The 21,819-nt window shown below is 37.0% G+C and overlaps 1 protein-coding gene across 1 annotated transcript in view; it reads right to left on the reverse strand.

Annotated features, from left to right (window-relative positions):
• Window positions 1-334: 334 nt before the first annotated feature.
• IARS2 (isoleucyl-tRNA synthetase 2, mitochondrial) overlaps window positions 335-21,819 on the reverse strand; it is a gene marked incomplete at its 5' end in the record, with an annotated part of 77,849 nt that continues 56,364 nt past the window's right edge. The window contains 11 exons of the mRNA XM_079724919.1: window positions 335-848; window positions 2,050-2,194; window positions 3,980-4,170; window positions 4,863-5,008; window positions 6,294-6,400; window positions 7,608-7,739; window positions 8,357-8,482; window positions 9,534-9,636; window positions 10,811-10,919; window positions 20,000-20,093; window positions 20,725-20,827. Coding sequence (XP_079581045.1) covers window positions 706-848; window positions 2,050-2,194; window positions 3,980-4,170; window positions 4,863-5,008; window positions 6,294-6,400; window positions 7,608-7,739; window positions 8,357-8,482; window positions 9,534-9,636; window positions 10,811-10,919; window positions 20,000-20,093; window positions 20,725-20,827 — 1,399 coding nt within the window. The 3' untranslated portion in view covers window positions 335-705. The remainder of the gene's footprint in view (window positions 849-2,049; window positions 2,195-3,979; window positions 4,171-4,862; window positions 5,009-6,293; window positions 6,401-7,607; window positions 7,740-8,356; window positions 8,483-9,533; window positions 9,637-10,810; window positions 10,920-19,999; window positions 20,094-20,724; window positions 20,828-21,819) is intronic.

Here is a 21,819-nt window from a genome sequence, read left to right on the forward strand (position 1 = left end):
TATATACTGCTATTTTCTGTGTCTGTTCATTGTAGTGAACTTTTATGTGTATTAGTGAAATAAATTTTCAGCTTTCATGTTGTTTCCTTATCATTTATAAATATAAGTATTAAGATACTTTCTGCTCTTACAGGAGAATAACAAACTTGGTGATGTCTTCGCTTCTGAGGCAACCCCAAAACTAGCTGTTCTGAAAAGGTCGGTGCGTGCTGTGAAGGCGGAGTGAAATTACTCTTGTCGTCTCTTAAGTGAGACACCCCTCTGCCATCCCCTTCAAAACCACAGGTGTTTACTGGATATTCACAACTTCTGCACCACCATCAGTCAGTAGTTTCCCAGATGCCTTTATTTTTAGACATTATAGAACTTAAATACTGAGTCAAGAAGATTGATAAAATATAAAACATTTTCTGCTGAGCCACATTAGTAGGCAAGCATTTTCAGTGTCTATGTTCTGAGGAAGTCCATTATGGATCCATCTGCATAGGTATATATTTTTCCATGTGTATATATACACATGATTTTTTATTTAGTTACAGAAAAAACGTGTAGCTCTAACTCTGACACTCATCCTCTACCATTTACTCTTCCACTCATTACCTAAATCTTGGATTTCTTTCCAGTGCTGTGAACAGTCCACCTCAACCCCCAGGCAGTCCCGTCAGGAAGTTCTTGCTCAGAAAGCCCTCAACACACAGCGAGGTATTACTTCCCTCTCACAACTTCTGCGCATCGCGGACAGAGTGTGTCTGATGACTCAGCAGTGTACTTCCAACAGCGAGGGCATTTTTCCTTGGTAGTTGGCACGACAAGTACTTTATATGAAGACTCTTCACGAATATCACCACCTATGAAAGAAAAACACGTGAAGAGTATTTCTGATAGGGCACTGAACTTGTACAACTCTTTCTTTATTTTTTAATTGGTTGGCAGGTGCTCCTTTTTCAAAGCTTCCTCCTTCCTGCCTTGGAAAATACCGCTTCATTTGCACATTTGTACATAAACAGCCAGGACAGTGGACTCACTCATACAACCTGACTGACTGGGGAGAGATGAGGAATCTGAGACCCTGAGAGACCGATTTTTCCACAGGTCACTGAGTTCTGTATCTACTCAGGCAGAGCAGGGCTTCTAGCTCTTCATCTGGGTACAGTTCTGATAAATTACACTGCCTCTGCAGCTACATACTGGTTTAAGAATTTTAAAAAGAGCCAAATTAGACTGACAATGGCAGTGTCCCCACATTAAACTTCTTGGTTTGGACAAAAGGAAACAAAAACTGCTCCACAATGAATAGACCTCAGACTGGTAATGTACAGTAAAGAAAGTAAATTATTTTCTAGTCATTGCATAGAGAATGTAGATTAACATTTTGAAAAGCAAATTAAGCCAGAATCTACTACATGGTCAATGCTGCCAGGCCTTAGATTTCAACTGATGCCTCCCACCTCCTGCTGGTACCTAAAAGCTATTATGAAAAACACAGACAGCATCACTTTTCCCAAAATATCTGCATGTTTTTCTCTCTCAACATTACTCGGCCTCCTCCATCAACGAGAATGAATTAAGTTGACAAATCCCCTGTCAAACAAATAACTACAAAATGCTTATATCAGTGTGGGAATGAGTTCAATAAAACTTCTTCCTTGATTCTTCATTAACAGTGGCTACATAACACTTTAATTTGGGGTGAGCATAATAAGAAATTTTAGACACAACAGTGGGGAAGGGTGGCAGGGCTGGGCAGGACTAGGTATCAAAGGACGGGCACAAAAGCCAACCGAAGTAAGGTAGACTGAATTCACATGCAGTGACAATGACTTATTATTCCCTCTCCTCCCCCTACCCATGTCCCCAAGGTCAGCAGGTATGGCACTCTGAGAGCTAGTTTTGAAACCTGGCCACTGTTGACACTGCTTCCATAGAAAACCGTATTCCAAGTGTATATGTGCCTTTAGAATACAAGTAGTCCACACTGCAAAGCTGGAGATGACCTATAATTATCATTCAGTTCCCCAGATACCAGTGTTACTCTCAGCTCCTTCTTACCTTCTAGGTTGATTAGAAATGTCCCTTTAAGCTCAGTTACATCTGCAGTTACTGCTCGTGGTTCCTGAGAGAGCAAAGTTGTCTGGGACGCCATCATTAATTCATTCAGCTGAGAGGTGCTGGAAGTCTCCTCAGCCTGTAGCATCTGGGCACGAGCATTTGCAAGTTACTATCTATCTAAATTAAGCTGTTACCATAAACAGGTTATAAAAAGAGATGCTGCAAGTTCTTGTGTTTGGTGAGGAACCCTTTGGGACCATTACCTCCTGAGCTAATACTATTAAATAAATCAATTCTTACTAGTATAAAAGGTAATAACTAAAAACTTCTAATTAATAGTATTGAGTGAGAATACACTGTAAACCAGGCTTCACTTTGCTAGATGGCTAAATGTCCATCCAGTATTTGTAATGATCACAAAACAGCTACAGTGTTTTTTTATCCCCATTTTACAAGTGAGGAAGCTTGCTCAGAGAGGTTAACTTGCCAGGCGTTCCTGACCAGTAAATAGTTCAGCTGCAGTTCCAGCCCAGGTCTGTCCACCTCAGACCCCATACGTCTTCCCTGTATCATGCTTCCTACAGTAGAGGGGGGTTAAGATACTATCTAAACAAGGATCTGCTTTTAGCAGTGTAGACCAATGGTGACAATCTGAGTAATGCACAGAGCTCTCCTGAAGCACACAATCTGGATATCTGATAAGCACTCTTACATTTTTTGTTGTAATTTCCATCTTCAAAACGAGTGTGTGAGCTAAGTAATACAAAATTCCTTAAGGAAAAAAAAAATCAGCTCATGAGAAAACAGGAGATTCAGAGATTAATTTGGTTTTAACAAATTCATACAGTTAGTAATTGACAGATCCAGGACTCCATCAGACAGCTAGTTAGTGTAATTCCTAAGGAAAATACATTCACATTTTTGAAAATCCCGAAGTATTTTTTTTCCAATATAAATGATCCAAACAAGCTGTATTGTTTTCAGCTTATTACTCAGACCTAATGAAGTCAAAGGAAACGTGACATGTAGGGGAAAAGCCCAGTACTAGGCTGTGTGGCCCCAGCCAGGTCACAGCTTCAATGGGGCTCAGTTTCCTGGCTCATAAAATGGAGTCATCAGCTTCCCAACTTGTAAATTTTAAAATGTGAACATCTTACCAAAATTCTGTTATCTGATCAACAATCTTATACCTACTAGCTATTTCAAGCCTCAAATCTTAATCAATTTAATTATATTATTAAAAGTTTAAATTGAAGTTCCAACCAAATGAGAGTCATTTTTTAGTAAACTATGATACCCGTAAAACTTTTTTAAAAAAACATATTCATTACCAATTTTCTTCTCAAACGTTAAAACTAGAGAAAAATCTTGAGTCTATGTTAAGCTATAAGTCAGTCTGCCCACAATCAACCCCTAAGAATCCCAAGAAGAAACTTCTGATGGCCCTTTTGAAAATTAAAATATAGGATGAATGCTTTGAGATCACATGATAATTTGCTGGAGCAAATGAATTTTCTTCAGATCTCATGAGAAAAAGATAAAAAATATTTTTTTGGATTTGTTTTGAATCTGGTCCAGATGGACAAAATTCTCAAAGCTCCCGATTTTTGTGTATTCTGATACAACTGCCATATTGTCTAATTAGCCCTGAGGGCTTACATTTCAAATAGAACTTTATTACACCTTCCCATCCCAACCTATAAAAAATAAGTAGCAACGGTACATGTTTCATAAGAGAAGAAAAAGGAAGCACAGAGAAGTCGGAAACAAAGAATCAGTGTATTAGGATTAGTATTAGGATTAGAAGACAGAAATCCTAATTTATAAATTTTAAAAAATATATTATTTACACTGAGATTTTTTAAAACTGAATTTCACATGAAGCTGTATGATATGAACACCATTTCAAAAGGAACAAATTGCTGCTTACTTCCATTATCTCAAAAAGCAGTCCAGGCTCGATCACAATGATAACCTCATACTCAGCTGCATTTCTGCCAGGGATGCTTCCAAGAAATGAATCTCTCATCGCACATGCACCCTCTATTGCTTCTTCCAGTCCGGGCTTCTTCCAGATAGAACTGGTTCTAATCCATCCAGTACGAAAAACACTCTTGGGTTCTTAAAAAAAAAAGTTAACCAATTTACATATATTTTAAACTGTATATGAAGCTCAAACCATTAAATATTTACTATGCATGGAAAATAAGAATTGTTATTTATGACAATTAGCACGGAGCCATCCTAAATGCTTACCAAACATTTATATCAACATTTGGAAATGTAAACAAAGGATAAATATATACAGTGAGATCTCAAAGGATGCCTAGAAGAAAATAGAAAGAAATATCCCAATATTACAGTAGTTGTCTCTGGGTTATAAGTAAGATCATGAGTGACTTTTGTCCTCTTTCTAAAATTCTACAGTTTCTAATTTTCTGTAAGCTTATTAATACAACCAGACAGAAAAAACTATTATAAAAATATTCACTAACAGGCACTATACTTTGTTTTAGTAAAAGCCTAAAATATATTTCTGACATTTATACAGGTATTTAAGAAAAAAGTGATTTCTCAATATAGTCAAGCTGCTAATACATTTCAGAAAACACTTTAAGGTGGCATGAAGACCATGCTGAAATTCATCCTACTCCACACACAGGTGCAGAAACTACTAAATGATCGAGATGCAAAAGGCCACAAAACAATCACTGTAGATGAGTAAGTGCCTCTTTTGTGAAGTAGATAAAATGAGAAGCTGCACCCTCAGCCAGGGTCTTTCTCATTCAGAGAACAAATCAAGTATTTCTTACCTTTAATGTAAGGTATGTACTGGAATACCTCTTCAGCCAAGTGAGGAAGAATGGGAGCAAAAGAACGAACCATTACATCCAAAATTTCGGCTAATGCAGTCTGACAAGAGCGTCGTTTGGGATCATCTGCATTTTCACAATAAAGCCTGTTGAAGAACCACTTATTGAGAGGTTGGCAACACTTTGTACACGATGACTGCCAAGGTGGGATCTGCCTCAGGCTGAGTTCATTCTGACAGTGCCTAAGCCTATGGCTCCAACGTCTCTAATTAAAGGATCAAATATTCCATCATACAAGTGTGTGTGTGTGTGTGTGTGTGTTGTGTGTGTGTGTGTGTTTGTGTGTGTGTGTGTGTTGGGTATTCATTTCTGTGCGTGGGCTTTCTCCAGTCGCGGTGAGCCGGGGCCACTCTTCATCGGTGCGCGGGCCTCTCACTGTCGCGGCCTCTCCCATTGCGGAGCACAGGCTCCGGACACGCAGGCTCAGTACTTGTGGCTCAAGGGCCTAGCCACTCCGCGGCATGTGGGATCTTCCCGGACCAGGGCTCGAACCCATGTCCCCTGCACTGGCAGGCGGATTCTTAACCACTGCACCACCAGGGAAGCCCCATACAACTTTTTTGATAACATCCTCTATGCCTTCCAAGTGTGCCCACCTCCTCAAAAACTCTCATACCTACGCTATGTCTAATTCTGTTTTTCCGATCAATAATAGCTAGAATCTAGACAACTGTGTTAAAGGAAAATTAGTAAGTTAGTTGAAGGTATTTAAAATGTGACTCCCCACCCCTATGACCCTCTCAGTGTGTCAAGGGAAGGACTGGGAGTTACAGTCCCAGTGGAAGGTCCCTGGGGTGCTGATAGACTGGGGCTGACACCTCACACTGGCTCAGTTACTGTCACAAATAAGAGTCACACCGTGTCGCCTGCATTCTGAAGCAAAACATGAAGACAGCACCAAGCCTGCCTCTAAAAGGGTATCGCTGATGTTATACAATGTCATTAGATTAATAACTGCCTGAATACTTCTCTCTGAGAAATATGCCCCTCAAGATCAGCAAACTCCTGAGGACAAGCACTACATTCATTACCTCATATTCACAGCTAGTACTTACTGAGCCACTTACTTTGTCAAACACAGCATTCAGCACATTACTTATATTGTATCTTTCCATTTCCACATTCTGAGACAGGTATTATCATCACCATTTTACAGATTAAAAAACTGAGATTATAGGATAAGTTGCCTCAGCTCATAAAGCTAGTAAGTGACAGGATGAAACTTCCTAATCAGACTTGACTCAAGAACCCAACTTCTTAATAATGGTACAGGGCAGCCCCTCTTGCTCGCCTCTGCTTTCCAACATTTGCCAAGCAGCGTAGACGTTCAAGCAGTGCTTGTTGAGTATTTCAATATTCAGTCATACATACCTATCTTTGATTATGCTGAAATAAAAGTTGGAGAGTTCTCTGGTATAAAATGCTCGTAATAGCCGAACAACTTTTCCAAAGTCATACTGCTTATATGAATCGGTAATCTAGGGAACAAAGCCAAAATAAATTTGGAAGCTGGGATAAGCAAATAAAAATGCAAGTCATCATGAGCAAAATATGTTCCTTTTCAAAATATGTTTCAAAGGCAGACAAATACAAAACAGGCAAAACGCGAGAGAACTTAAGGATCTTTAAAACGTCATTTCTGGATGTGAAAGTCACTATCCTCAGAAAACACTGAATAGTCTACCCTGAAAACTACAAAAGAACACACATCAGATGAAAAGATCAGGTTTTAAATGATGAAGCCACATTATTGTAAAACAGCGAAGAGTTTAAGTCACCACTGTTCCTTCATTTATGCCTGAAAAGTGAAACTGGGCAAAAATATGCATGTACGACTCTTAAGGGTATGTGGAAGCAATTCTAATTTTTGAGAAAACACAAAATATTTGTGTTTATATATGAGACGATATCTTATAAGACAACATAGGAATCATTGTTTCAGTTATTTCTATACTTTTGAGATGTATATTTCTATACTTCTGCAGTTAAATGAAGTACAACTCTTATTTTATTCCTTCCTATTAAAGAAATACATGGAACTGATTTCAAGAGAAAAATGTGGTCTGAGGGGAGGCCTGGGCCAACTGCTGCCACCAGGTACTCCTCTAGTCTTTTGAGAGACCAGGAAAGAAATCATAAGACTTCATACCTAATCAACCTAGGACCATGTGGAATTTATCAAGTATAACTTTTTTTTTTTTTTTTTTGCGGTACACGGGCCCCTCACTGCTGTGGCCTCTCCCATTGCGGAGCACAGGCTCCGGACACGCAGGCTCAGCGACCATGGCTCACGGGCCCAGCTGCTCCACGGCATGTGGGATCCCCCCAGACCGGGGCACGAACCTGTGTCCCCTGCATTGGCAGGTGGACTCTTAACCACTGTGCCACCAGGGAAGCCCAAGTATAACATTTTTTAGTGCTTTTAGATACTATTTCTTTTTTTTTAAATTAGTTTCTGCTTTATAACAAAGTGAATCAGTCATACATATACATCTGTTCCCCCATCCCTTCCCTCTTGCGTCTCCCTCCCTCCCACCCTCCCTATCCCACCCCTCCAGGCGGTCACAAAGCACCGAGCTGATCTCCCTTAGATACTATTTCTAACAAGGTTTGCTTCACTCGTGTACAACACAAATTTCAACATACAACTGTGCTATTTCCAAAATCTTATTAATGCACACTTACCTTGTTTGCTAAATCCTGCAGTAAGTGTAGCATATACTGGTCTATGATATACATATTGTTAACAGGGATAGAATCTGTTTCTGGGTTGAAACCAGCCACATTTCCCAAAAGAAAGCGGAGTGTATTCCTAAGCTATAAACATTGAGGAAAAAAATAGACAGTCAAAAAATATGAGTCCTTCAATTATTACTGAAAAATTATTTTCTTTCTCTATAATTTTTATCCAACTCGTTACTTTCTTAATGGGATACTTTGTTATATCATTCCTATAATAAGACTACAAATGCAGAAAACAAACTCTCATTTCAAAAGCTCAGTTGCAGAAACAACCACTGTACTTTATACATAAAAACTGAATTTTCATTACATTTCTTTAAAATCAAGGGCAAATCGCCTTTCAGTGGCCCAGGTTTGTTCATCTGTGTCGGTAAGAATGTTGTGTAGGTAAAAATAAATGGAATAAATGTGCACAGTCATTGAGCACATAAAAAGTATACAAAATTAGTATAATTTCATATTATATTAAAATAAAATATAAAAAGACAGTGTATAAAATTATCAGCATTACTACTTATATTTTTAAACAAATAAATTAGCACAGGATATTTTTAAAAGCTCATAACGTGGAGAACTCATTTTCATTTAGTTGTGAAGTGCCAACAAAAATGTGCCTCATTTTTTTTTTAACAATGACTCAGTAAACTTTTCATTCGGGAATAGTACATAATAGAAAGAGTAGTGACTCTGACCTTGCTAATATCATCTCTGGCAGCATTCAGTACAGATGGACTAATTACCACTTCACTGAAGACATTGGACTCAGCGACCCACCAGCGAAGGACATCAGCACCATAGGGAGGCTCTTTGCTTTGATCCTTTTCATTGAGGGAAAAAAAAACATATAAACATATAAATGGCTTTCGATTACAATTTGGTGAACAGAGGCTTTAGGTAAGACTCCTATTCAGAAATGTTTGAGCAAAATGTAAGCATACAATATACCCATACTGTAATGAAATAAGGGCTAACGATCTCAGAGATCAGGCTGAATCTAAAACAACAACAAAACTGGAAAAAGGGAGAGTTCGGCCTGCAGTCTTGTTCAGTGGCTTCCTGTCATGTCAGTAAACAGCCACTGCAGCAGGTGGACAGAGTACTGCCTCAGATGCGTCTGTGATGGGGGAGCGGGCCGGGGGAGGGGAAGGATTGCTTTTCCCTCTCAATATTCCCAAGCTACTCCGACAAAGAGAAGTGATTACTGGACACTAGGAGGGCAGTAAAAAGCCAAGGGAGTAAAATAACAGAGAAGGGATTTCTTTTCTGAAAGCAACTCCAAAATAAACCAAAGTATCAGCAACACCAGACTGATGTTCATTAATGACTTGCTTTAAAGTGTATCATTTCCAAGAATATAATAATAAAACATTCATTCATTCATTTATGGCTGCGCGGCTTGCGGGATCTCAGTTCCCCGACCAGGGATTGAACCTGGGCCCCCATGCGGAAAGCGCCAAGTCGTAACCACGGGGCCTCCAGGGAATTCCATGACACATGCATTTAGAAGATGCGATCTCATTTTTTTCCTATACTGTTTCTGTTTAACTGTAAAACTACAGTTTATAAAGTTTTAAAGTTCAGACAATTAAAAGAGGGATAGCATGGCTCAGGACCTAACTGGAGATTCAGACCTGAAATGAGGCAAAAGGGCCACAATCCCAACCCTGCCCTTTTTCAAAAAAAAAAAAAAAAATCACGTATCATTTGAGAGTCTAGATTTAAAACATGGTAAAGCATTTGCTATTAGTATAAAAGATAGTTTTGTGAGGTTTTTTTTTTTTCTTTACATTGAAGTAACTATATTAAGGGTTCTGGCTGCCAACTTAGCCTTAAAACGGAAATAAAATGTATTTTTAGGGAACCACCTACTTGTCCTCCATTGATGACAACATCAGGATCAATGACATTCCCGAGGGACTTGGACATCTTTTCTCCCTTTTCTCCAAGGGTAAATCCATGAACAACCACTGTCCTAAGAAGACAAATTAGCTATTATAATAATGAACACAATGATGATGGTCTTTTTGAAGATGACTCACAGCTTAAAGAGTAACTTAGTTTGACATAAAAATCATTTTTCTTGACAAATTATGTATGAAAACTTTTCTTCAAAGTCTGATTCTCAGCTACTTATTTATCCTGATAGTTAAACAGTAAGCTCTCTACTTATACACAAAATTTTTATGTTTACATTCACTAAACAATTATCTCCTGAGCATCTATTATGTACTGATTTTGATCATTAAAACTAACCAGGAAAAAGTATGTCTTAAAAAAAAAATTAGGGCTTCCCTGGTGGCTCAGTGGTTGAGAGTCTGCCTGCCGATGCAGGGGACACGGGTTCGTGCCCCGGTCCGGGAAGATCCCACATGCCGCGGAGCGGCTGGGCCCGTGAGCCATGGCCGCTGAGCCTGAGCATCCGGAGCCTGTGCTCCGCAACGGGAGAGGCCACAACAGTGAGAGGCCCACATACCGAAAAAAAAAAAAAAAAAAATTATCACCACAAAATTACCTTCAAAAGGACAATTTGAGAGAAATATATATCTGCTGTTCTATTGACTTTTAAAAGCATGTTATACAAGAAACATAAAACATGCAAATTGTGAGATGGGTTTTCACTTTAAGATAGCAAAAATCTTAAGCTATTTAAGAATCTTTCTGATTAGGACCTCTATTCACATATTTGAATAAGGAAAAGCTATTCTCTGTAACTAAATAAGAATCCCTAATTTAATAAAATTCACTCAAGAAATATTTCCATCCATTAGCCACTTGTGGAAATTACAAATGTAAGGATATCTGACTGAGGCTGTCCTCAGTCAAGCTAGAATATCCTTCTCCACATCCATCTTGTGAGGGTTTTTCCACTACTCCAGTCAATGCCGGTTTTACCTCTTCTAGGAATTATGATCTGTATTGGAGTGACAAGGCTTCTCTGTATTGCTGTCTCCGTTTTTGTCTCTATTTTTTTTTTTTTTTTTTGTTACTTCAAACCTATTTCTCTCCTGAGACTGCAGACTGTAAGCTAATTAAGGGCAGTGTTTTATCATATACATATTATTCAGTACAGTGCTTCACACACGGTGAATGTTCAGTAGAAATACTCAACCGTGTGCTGACTTGTTTAGCTCAGGTGTAATACTTACTTAAAGGGTGATTTATTCCTTGCTGCCACACTTGTTAATAAGGAAGACTGAAACCAACCCCCAAGCTGGTCTTTTCCTTCCAAGTACAAATCTGCTCTTTGGTCAGTACCTCAAAAATAAATATGAAAAAACAGAAATTTAAGTTAATTAAATAGGAAAATGGAAATGAATGTTTATCAAGGTATTAAAATATTAAAAGGAATCATGTTACTTATGTCTTGTGTCATGCTACACCCAACGGCTAGGTTGCATTCACTTGGGCTGTTACCCTCACTGCCAATTTATTAATCAAGATAAAGAAAATAAACCCTGGAGTATGATCTCCCAAACCACAGATAACTAAAATATTATCTAAATTAGGGACTGATTCATATTAACTACCAGTATCAATATTTCCAGTTAAATCTTTTATGAAAATAAACTATTTTTATTAATTCAACAATTATTTGCTGAGTATCCAATAACTTTATATGTTAAGTCATTTCATTCTCATAGTAACTCTAGAAGGTAGATATTGTTATTATCCCCATTTTACTGATGAGGAAAGTGAGACACTGAGAGATTTTATAACTTGCCCAAGGTTATGAAGACAGTAAGCAGTAGACATAGAGTCTAAATGTAGACCATCTGGCCACGGAGAGTGTGCACTTAACCAAGATATTAAACAAATTAGGAAAAAATGTCTTATAAAGGGCAAGTTATTAACTTCTAATTTGACGACGACCCAGTCAAAAGATGGGCAAAACATACAAAAGCCCTATGAGCCAGGGGTTGAGGCATGAGGTTGGTGGCGGGGCAGGGGAGGGATGAGCAGGCAGAGTGCAGAGGATTTTTAGGGCAGTGAAAATACTCCGAATGATACTCTAATGATGGACACATGTCATTATACATTTGTCCAAAGAGTAAACCCTAATGTAGACTATCTACTTTGGATGATGATGATGATGTGTCAAGGTAGGTCCATCCACTGTAACACATGTACCACTCTGGTGGGGGACCCTGATAACAGGGAAGACTGCCTGTGTGAGGGCAGAGGGTACAGGGAGATCTCCGCACCTTCCTCTTCATTTTGCTGTGAACCTGAAACTTCTCTTAAAACATTAAGTCTTGTGAACCTGAAACTGCTCTTAAAAAATTAAGTCTTTAAGAAAAAACATGGCAAAAGAAAAAAAAATGCTGTACAAATAATTTAGCCTCAAATTCGTTAGGACATATATGTACGCAAGCTTGAGAGCTACTGCAGCATTCAACAAATAACAACAGTTAATTCAAGAGTTAAAAATCCGAAATATGGGACCATTTGGCAAACATCATAAGTAATGATCATTTCAGTCAAAAATCATCAAGGAGGCTTAAATACTAGGTGAAAATCTGGTGAGAAAACAGGATATTTCCACAGTCTTAAAGTATCTCTCTACAAGATACAGTTGACCCTTGAACAACACAGGTTTGAAATATGAGTGCCCACTTACACCCGGAATTTTTTAACTAAATACGTGCTATAGTACTACATGATCTGCCGTTGGCTGAATCCATGGATGTGGAACCACGAATATGGAGGGCCAACTATGAAGTTAGACTTGGACTGCATGGAGGGTTGGTGCCCCTACCAACGTTGTTCAAGGGTCAACTGTACGTATAATAACAATTATGATGGGCAGATGGGGGTGGGGGAGGAGTAACTCTGCAAGAGAAAATGGGCAGGTACCACCTTAACCAAGTGATCATAGTTAAACAGCACCAGCAAAGACATCATGGGACTTCTGACATGACACACTGAAAAGGACACAGTATCACTTCTGTGACATTTCTGCCAAAAATGCACAATCTAAATTGAATCATGAGAACACGTCAAAGAAACCCAAACTGAGGTACTATCTGCTACAAAATAAACCACCTGTACCTTCATGAATGTCAAGTTTTTGAAAGACAAGGACAAAATGAGGAGACTAAAGAGATAACTAAGTGTCACATGAGATCCTAGATTGGGTCTAGGCCCCTTTTTATTTTATTTTTTTCTTTTCCCATACAAGACATTACTGGGTGAAATTGGAGTAAGATCTATAGATAGGTAACAGTATGGAATCAGTGCTAATTTCCTGATTTTGATGTTCATATTGGTTATACAAGAGACTGTCCATGTTTTTAGGAAATACACACTGAAATATTTCGGGATAAAAGAGCATCATACCTTTAAATTGTACAGAAAAAAGTTTGTTTATATATCCATACAGAAAATATATATATAAAGCAAATGTGGCAAAATGTTGACTGTGGAAAATCTAGGTGAAGGTATGTACTTCTTTATACTATTCTGTGACTTTTCAGAATAAAAATGATTTTCAAAAAAAGGAGCATGATCTTTGGGGAAGATTACTTCCATATTTTAAACCTAAACTCAGAACTCTAAGAAACCCCAGCAATCCCTTTTTATTTGTAAAATGATGGTGATTTGCTCTTATGTCCTAACATTGAGGATTCAGTGGTGTAATCCTTATGTGACAAAGAGTATCTGGGTGAAGGTGGGAGACAAAACTGAAATAATGTAATCAAACGTTAAATTAGTTAAATTCGACTAACATTATCAAGCACCTAGCAGGCACTGTGCTATCTGCCCTCTTGGAGATGATAGCCAATAGGGAAGATTTTCTGTTAAACAAGAAATAACTATGTTGTTATCAGGGTGAAAACACATCTGTTACATCTGTATCCTACTTTCCTTCTTCCTCTACTGATCTGTAACCATTTACACTTTTACAATACCAGCACTTAAACCCCATCCCACCCAAAGTGTTAACTGCCTACTGGAGACCGCATTTTGGATGTAGCAATAATTAATGAGAAGATTAATAACAGAACACTAGGGGAAATCCTTCTCTGAAATAAGTGGAAAATGAAATAGCAGGAAGTATTCCCAAGAAATTTTCATTTCTTCAGAAAATACCCACTTCTGGCCTAGTGAAATGACAGTCCATAATCATGAAATCAAACTAAAGTTGTCATCTTGGAGAAATCATTGCTTCCAAGCCTTGATTAACACACCTAAAAAAACAAGGGGTTTAAATAATCTCTAAAATCTTTGCCAGCTCTAAAATTTTTAGTTTTAAGAAAGCTGGCTGTTGCCTGAGGACTTACACTATGCAGAAGAAAAGCAATTTGAAGACGGCACAGTGGCTAGATTCAGACTGCCTGGGTCCAAATCCTGACTGCGGCACTTACTACCCATGGGGCCTGAGCATAACCTTTCCATGCTTCCATTTCTTCCTCACTAAAATGAGGATAACGACAAAATCTACTTACCTTATAAGGTTGTTCTAGAGATTAAAGACATAATATAACATGCTTAGCACATAGTAAATACTCAGTAAATGTTAATTATTATTAAGATACATCATAAAGGGCACTTGATAGTTGCTGATGGAGAATTAAGAAAGACTCTTCTTGGTATATTTTTTTCAAACAGTTTTATATGAAGGAATACTTGCAAAAATGTGATTAGGTATACTAATTACTTTTAAAATACATGGTCTCTGATTCTGTCCTAGAAACACATGTTGTACCTAATAAAATCAGGCCATTAATAATAGCACAACAAAACAACTAACTCATATTAAGGGTAAAATCTTGGTGTCTTTCTCATTCTCATATATGCTGAATTATTGGAATTGGGTAAGGAGCAAAATATCATTCTGGAAAAGGAAGTGTAACCCTAGAAAATTTCTGCAAACAAGAGCCTGTCAAGATGGTGTATGAAACCAGAAGAAAAAGATGGAGGTGGGGAAGTTTTGGAGTAGCAAAGCACTGAGTTAAGAAATGAAAAGATAAAGTTTACAGGAACTTTCAAAATGAAGATGAGAAGTTTAGTCTTGGATGGTAACTAATATGAACCACAGTCAAACTCAAGTGCTGGTATACTGTAGAATCATTTAACAACCTCATATAATTGATTATTGGGACTATTTTCTGTTCTAGTAAGTTTATTTTTAGTAATGCTTAATCTTTTTTCTAACAACAAAAAGCACATTCTCACTTTAATAAACTTGTAAAACAGTAAAGTTCAAGAAAATAAAATCACATATATTCCCAATACCCAGAGATAATCACTTTATTTCAGCATATTTCCTTCCACTATTTTGTCTATGCATACCAATATTTACATGAGTAAATATCCTACATCTTTGTATTCTGCACTTTAAAAAATTTAACACGCCCTTAAGTATTACTTTCCCATGACCATTTAATGTTCAAAAAATGTTCAAAAACATGACTTAATGGGGGCATATCATTCTATCATATGAATGTATGCCATATCACTTTAGCCATTTTTCTACATATGGACATTGAGTTGTTGGTCAATGTCATTTACTATTTGAAATAACACTGTAATGAATATCTTCACACATAATTTTTCATCCAGATCTGATTACTTCTATTCTACAGAATAGATTCCTGTAAGTGGAATCACTCAGTCAAAAGACAGAAAACTACTTCAAAGCTTTTGATGCATAATGTGAAAATCCCTTCTGGTAGGTCTGTGCCAATTTACACTTCCACCAGCAGTGTACAAGAGGGAAAAACGGTGCCCGTTTTTTTTTTTTTTCTGCCTATTTTTTATCCTTTTTCCTTCCTGCATAGATTTTTTGGTAATTTTATTATTATTATCATTATTTTTTAATATTTTCTTGGCAGCATGTGGATCTTAGTTCCCCAACCAGGGATCAAACCTGTGCCCTTTGCATTGGAAGTGTGGAGTCTTAACCACTGGACCACCGGGGAAGCCCCTGCATAGATCTCTTAGTGAAAGAAAAATTTAGAACCTTCTTATGGAGGCACAGTATGTTTGGTGTCTTAAAATTCCAGGAAAAGTAGCAATTAACCATGTGGTAAAAAGTTAGTATTTCTTTACAATAACTTTCGCTCTTATGAAAATTGTAGGAATTCCCTGGTGGCCTAGTAGTTAGGATTCTAGGCTTTCACTCCTGTGACCTGGGTTCAATCCCTAGTCAGGAAACTGAGATCCCACAAGTCGCCTGCACAGCCAAAAAAAAAAAAAAAAAAGATTCATGTTTAGAGGAAACAACTGTTCAATACCTCTAGGATTGTGATTTAGGTATGGTAGAAACTTAAAGAATAAACCAACTACTAAAAAATTACTATCAAAGAGGAATTAGCAAAAAACTGAGTAATCTACAATTTCATTACTATATTTGTATAATTTTGCTGAATTGATGAATTTTGAGCAAGATTATTATACTGAACTAAGAAGGCAGGTTGTAGAACCAGCACAAACATTCGGCAAAACTACTGTTTAATGTACATACATTTAAAAATTATTTAAACAAAAAATAATTGCTAAAAATAACCATTAATTTTTGAAATTAAGCTATTAGTACTGTATATGTCCTTAAAAGGGTAACTTTAAAAAAAACTTATTTGTAAATCTAAGTTTCTGTTTCAAAAAATGATCTCTTTTCTCCACTTCAAGTTATTTATCTGTTAAAAAGAATCAGAAATGATGTAGAATAAATATTTTAAAACACTAATTACTTCAGCAGGTGAATGCATAAACTGTGGTACATCCAGACAAGGAAGTATTGTTCAGCACTAAAAAGTAATGAGCTATCAAGCCATGAAAAGACATGGAGGAACCTTGAATACATATTATTAAGTAAAAGAAGCCAAAGTGAAAAGGCTACATCCTGTATGACTCCAACTATGCCACATTCTGGAAAAGGCAAAATTATGGAGACAGTAAAAAGATCAGTGGCTGCCAGGGGTTAGTAGGGAACAAGGGATGAAAAGGTGGAGAAGATTTGGGGGGCCATCAAACGATTCTGTGTGATACACGCCATTATACATTTGTCAAAACCCACAGAATGTACATCACCAAGAGTGAACTCTAATGTAAACTGTGGACCCTGGATGATAATGATTTGTCAACGTGGGTCATCGAATGTAACAAATAGACCACTCTGGTGTGGGATGCTGATAATGGGAAGGCTGTGGGGAAGGGGTACAAGGGGTATGGATTCTCTCTACTTTTCTATTTAAAAGAAATTTTTAACATTAATTAGTTTTATTTTATTTTTTAAAAATTTTATTGGAGTATAGTTGCTTTACAATATTGTGTTAGTTTATACTGTACAGCGAAGTGAATCAGCTATACATATGTCCCCTCTCTGGATTTCCTTCTCATTTAGGTCACCACAGAGCAATGAGTAGAGCTCCCTGTGCTGTACAGTAGGTCCTCATTAGTTACCTATTTTATACATAGTATCAACAGTGTGTATGTGTCAACCCCAATCTCCCAAGTCATCCTACCACCCCCTTTCCCCTTTGGTATCCATAAGTGTGTCGTCTGTGTCTCTATTTCTGCTTTGTAAATAAGCTCGTCTATACAAATTTTTTCAAAAAAATAGCTATTTTTAAAAAAGTTTAAATATTAATTACTTTTAAATCAGTGCAATAATTAATGCCTTTGGTAAACATTTAAGGAATGTTTTAGAAATATGGATATGACTTATTACTTATGTATAATTCACTTTAAATGCCATTCCCTTTCAGAAAGTGTTCAAGTTTCAGTTTCTTAAGTTTTACTGTCCTTGAACTCACTCACAGTGAAACTCACAAAGAACTCACCAGGTACTTGACCTGGTGTGAAAACAGAAGCCAAATCTCTTTCACTGCCATAAAATCTGTCACCAAAAAGTAAAACTAGATATGTATGCTATGTAATCACCAAATTCAACTCGTTAAACATTAGTAGATACTGATGAAGACTGGTATCTAAAATTAAGCTCAAAATCAAGCTGATTTTACTTTGCAATAATACACTCTCAAGGAAACATGCAGACATTGAATCATTTCATATTAGACTTGATACAAGCCATCTGAGAATGAAAAGTACAATAAGCCTTCCCAGGAAAGTAGGTGACTGCTCATTTTGTTTTGTTTTTTAAAGGAAAATCACCTTTGCTTTATGGTTTTTTGAACTATGAATTCACCTAGTATCTGGACTCCTTCCCACCTCATTCTTTCTGCCTATCTTTTGAAATTTTTTATCATGAAAGAAGAAAAGGGAGGAAAACAGGATGAAATATAAATCAATTAATCTAAGTTGCTGATCAATCTCCTAAGATTTTTCTTATTTTATTTATTCTTTACTTTTTTTTGAGGAAGAGGAATATAAAATCTCAGTGAAAAAGTAGAAACTACAGTCTAAAATTGGGTTTGTGGGAATTCCCTGGTGCGCCAGTGGTTAGGACTCAGCACTTCCACTGCCGGGGGCCCAGGTTCAATCCCTGGTCGGGGAACTAAGAACCCACAAGCTGCACAGCGCGGCCAAAATAAAGTAAAATAAAATAGGGTTTGTGTATTATCTGTGAAGATAGTTTACATATGCTCTGGCACCCTCCTATGCATGCAGCACACATGTTTAAATGGCAAAATGATTTTCTTTCTTTGAATTAATTAGCTATATATGACATGGAAGGAAAAAATGATTTACAGATTAGGTGCATTTTTACCACTAATTTCGTTTGATAAACTATTTCTGTCACTGTCAAATATCTGGTTAAGAACAAACTTGAAATAGTATGACTAAACTCTATCTGTACCACCAACAGCAGCACAGATAGGTTTTAATGACAATTTTCACACAGTTTAACAGTCAATGGCTCCAGGTATAATTTGCACTTGCTGCACTTGGTAACATAAAACAACTTTAGAAATTAAAAAGCAACAATGCCAGTAGCAGCAATTCTCACCAAGGCTGAGGCAGCTAATGAACTTTGAAATATACTTTATAAGCACTATTTCACATATGGCATATTTATTCTATTTTGAAATTCAGGATGCTGCCCCAAATGTGGCAGGAGGTAACTCTTTTTCCTGTTTATAACATAACACTATTTAACCTACCTACCTACCTTCTGTAGTGTTATCTGCTGACATTTTCAATATAATTTAGGAAAACAAAGTACCTAAACTGGCAATATTTTCTCTTGAGTACGGTGGGAGAAACGTATGAAATAATAATTCTGAAAATTACTGCATACAATAAAAATTATATTAATATGTTAACATATTAGATCATTATGAATTTTTATGTACAGTTTAGCTATAATACAGAGTAAGCATGAATTTCTGTGTATTTTGCTTTTCAAATTTCCTACGCTGAAAGAAAGGCCCAATTAGAGCATTCCTAGCCATTTACCTGCTAGGGATCATATTGCTGTCCTCTCAGGAATGAGGCCTACTACCAGAAGTACAGCCCAGGTAAAACTTGACCACGATCCCTCTTCGTCCCTTTAACAATGGTAAGCTGAACAGGCAAGCTGTTTTCCCACATTCCTTTGCTCCAGAAAGCAAACAGGATCTCCTGGGTAAAAGCCAGCACGCAGCAGCAATGTGAGGACCTATCTGATGCAGCATTGCTTCCCTGGCACATCATCCTGGTCTTTAACCTCACAGTGGGGAGAAGCTCTATTTCATTTCACTTCTAGCTTCTCACTGAGTATCCTTGAAGGTATCTTCTCACATCTAAACACGTCCTTTGTGTACCTGCTCCTATCCCTTCTAATTCCTGCCCAATCTCACCTCCCTTTTTATGCACGGAGTCAAAAGCTTCCCCTAACTGTGAGGAAGTAGAAATTAGTCAGCTGTCTGCACAGACAGGGGTAAAGCTGTGAGAAGGTAACAGAGTACAGACGAATGAGAACCGGAAAGCAGGGTACCCGACTTCTAGCCTGACACTAAGCTATGTAACCATCACCTAATTGGACCCTAATCCAATCTCATCTCCTCTTCTGAAAAATGATTGGGTCAGGCTATTTCAGTGATTTCCAAAGTTTGTTTTACAGAACTGAGTGCCTTGGGGTCAAGGAGAATGAGCTGACCAAGAGGAGGAAGAAAATTCCCATTTTTATTATCTTATGTATTGTGGTTCTATATAAAAATTTCAATTGGAAAAAAAAAGTTTAGAAAGCATTGGATTAAATGATTTTTAATCATTTTTAAAAAAATGATTAAAAGATCCAATAGCTCTTCCAGATCTAAAATTATATTATAGCAGATGTACTTCCAAATAAAGCATTAAAAAAAAGAGTTCTTGATTATAGATTTCTTCTGATAGCATTTATTTATTTTCAAAACTGCTTGATTGGTATTTAATCTACTATTTTAAATTACCTGGAAGAACATACGACCATGAAGTTCCACTGTCAAACCAGATGTCCAAAATATCCTGACCAGGCACATACTCCAAAGCATCAGGACCACCAACCTAGTAAGATAATGTAAAAACATTTTAATTACACAGCCATCACAACAATTACAATTAATACCCAGAAAGGTCTTAAGAAAATGAAATACTTACAACCGTTAAATTCACATTCTAAAATGAAGTTCAGACATTTTTAAGTATTTTGCAATTAGGTCCAACTGCTTCATTTGCATGTAAAAGTGATTGTGGCCACTTAACTACACATTTACTAATGGAAATATAAACTTTTTTATTTCTTGAAATAATCTTCCAATTTGGATTTTCCAATATGTGATGCCATCAGTTAACTCGAATTCATGTCCTACAAAGTCCTGATACACCAGCGTTAGGCACTGTTCTCTCACAGTCACAAGTGCCTCTCTCTGATCAGCTAACAAAGCAGTTAAAATCAATCTTGGCTCTCAGTGAGATAGCAAATATCCCTCACACTCTACTGCTACACTATATACCCAGCTTCTCTAGCTAAATAAAAATGTCTGCTCTCAAACTGCACCGGCACCTCATTTATGATGAATCAACTCATGAACTTGACATGAGAACATAACTACTTTTTTAACTCCCAGGGAATCTCGTGTTGTCATTAAATCATGCAATACACAACAAAGGCTGTTAAATACGAATAGAAATTTACCTGAGATAAGACTTCTTTTGGAAGAAGTTGCTCCGGGGGAAGAGTCCACCAGATATCACTGCCGTGTTCTTCCACTAGTTTAGTAATATGATCAATAGTTTGGCTATTTTAGGGGGAACAAAGTAAAATTGTTCACTTAATTATTGTGATTAAATTTAAGAAACAGTAGTATTTTTTCCCTATCTGCAGGATATTTATCTCAGTATGCAGGGTATTTTTTCCTATCTTTTCCCCCAAACTTAGTGGTATTATCTTCAGTTACTTGCTTACTTAGTTCCTGCTGTCATCTTAAATTCAATAAAATAAAATAAAATTGATCATATGGAGCCCTTAAAAGAAAAAGAAAAAAAAAAAGACTTCTCCTGATATCCCTATTTCAGTTATTGATTTTCCTGTTTCTATCAATCTATTTTCTATCCAAGTACCTATATTCAAATCCTGCTAATTATCTACCTCCTCCAATTTCTGCTCAAATTAAGCCAACACATTCTGTCAGTTTCTACCTTGAAATATTACTCAAATTTATTCTTTGAGTAAATAAAAGAATATTAGTCCAACCTCACTGCGTCAATACTAGATTGATGCAATGGTCTGACTTTTCCCCTATGCTCATTCCTCTACATGACACATGAAATTTAATTTATATGACACATCTTTGAGAGAGTTGCATTCCTAAAACTGCTTTTATCACACCAATCCCCTCTCAAAGACTTGCAGTGCCCAGTCACTGCTTACAGGACTGAGTCCAAATACATCTGCATAAGAAGCAATACTGTACCAGAGCACAGATTTTGATATCTGATATTTGATATTTGATAACAGATATCCAGGCTTATATCTTGACTCTGCTACTTTTTATACATATGACCACACACAAGTACTAAAACTTCTCTAAGTCTTGGTTGTCTCTTCTGTTAAAAAGAATAGTACAATCTTTGTTCAAAAAATATTTGAGTACCTCCAATGTTTTGGACGCTGTTCTAGGCACTGGAGATACAGCAGTTAACAAGGCAGATAAGATGCCCACTGTAGTGGAACTTGCATTTTAATGATCCTAGATACTTTCGTCAGAATGACTGCAAACTAAATGAGATG

The sequence above is a fragment of the Hyperoodon ampullatus genome (assembly GCF_949752795.1).
Source record: "Hyperoodon ampullatus genome assembly, chromosome: 2".
NCBI classification, from domain to species: domain Eukaryota; kingdom Metazoa; phylum Chordata; class Mammalia; order Artiodactyla; family Ziphiidae; genus Hyperoodon; species Hyperoodon ampullatus.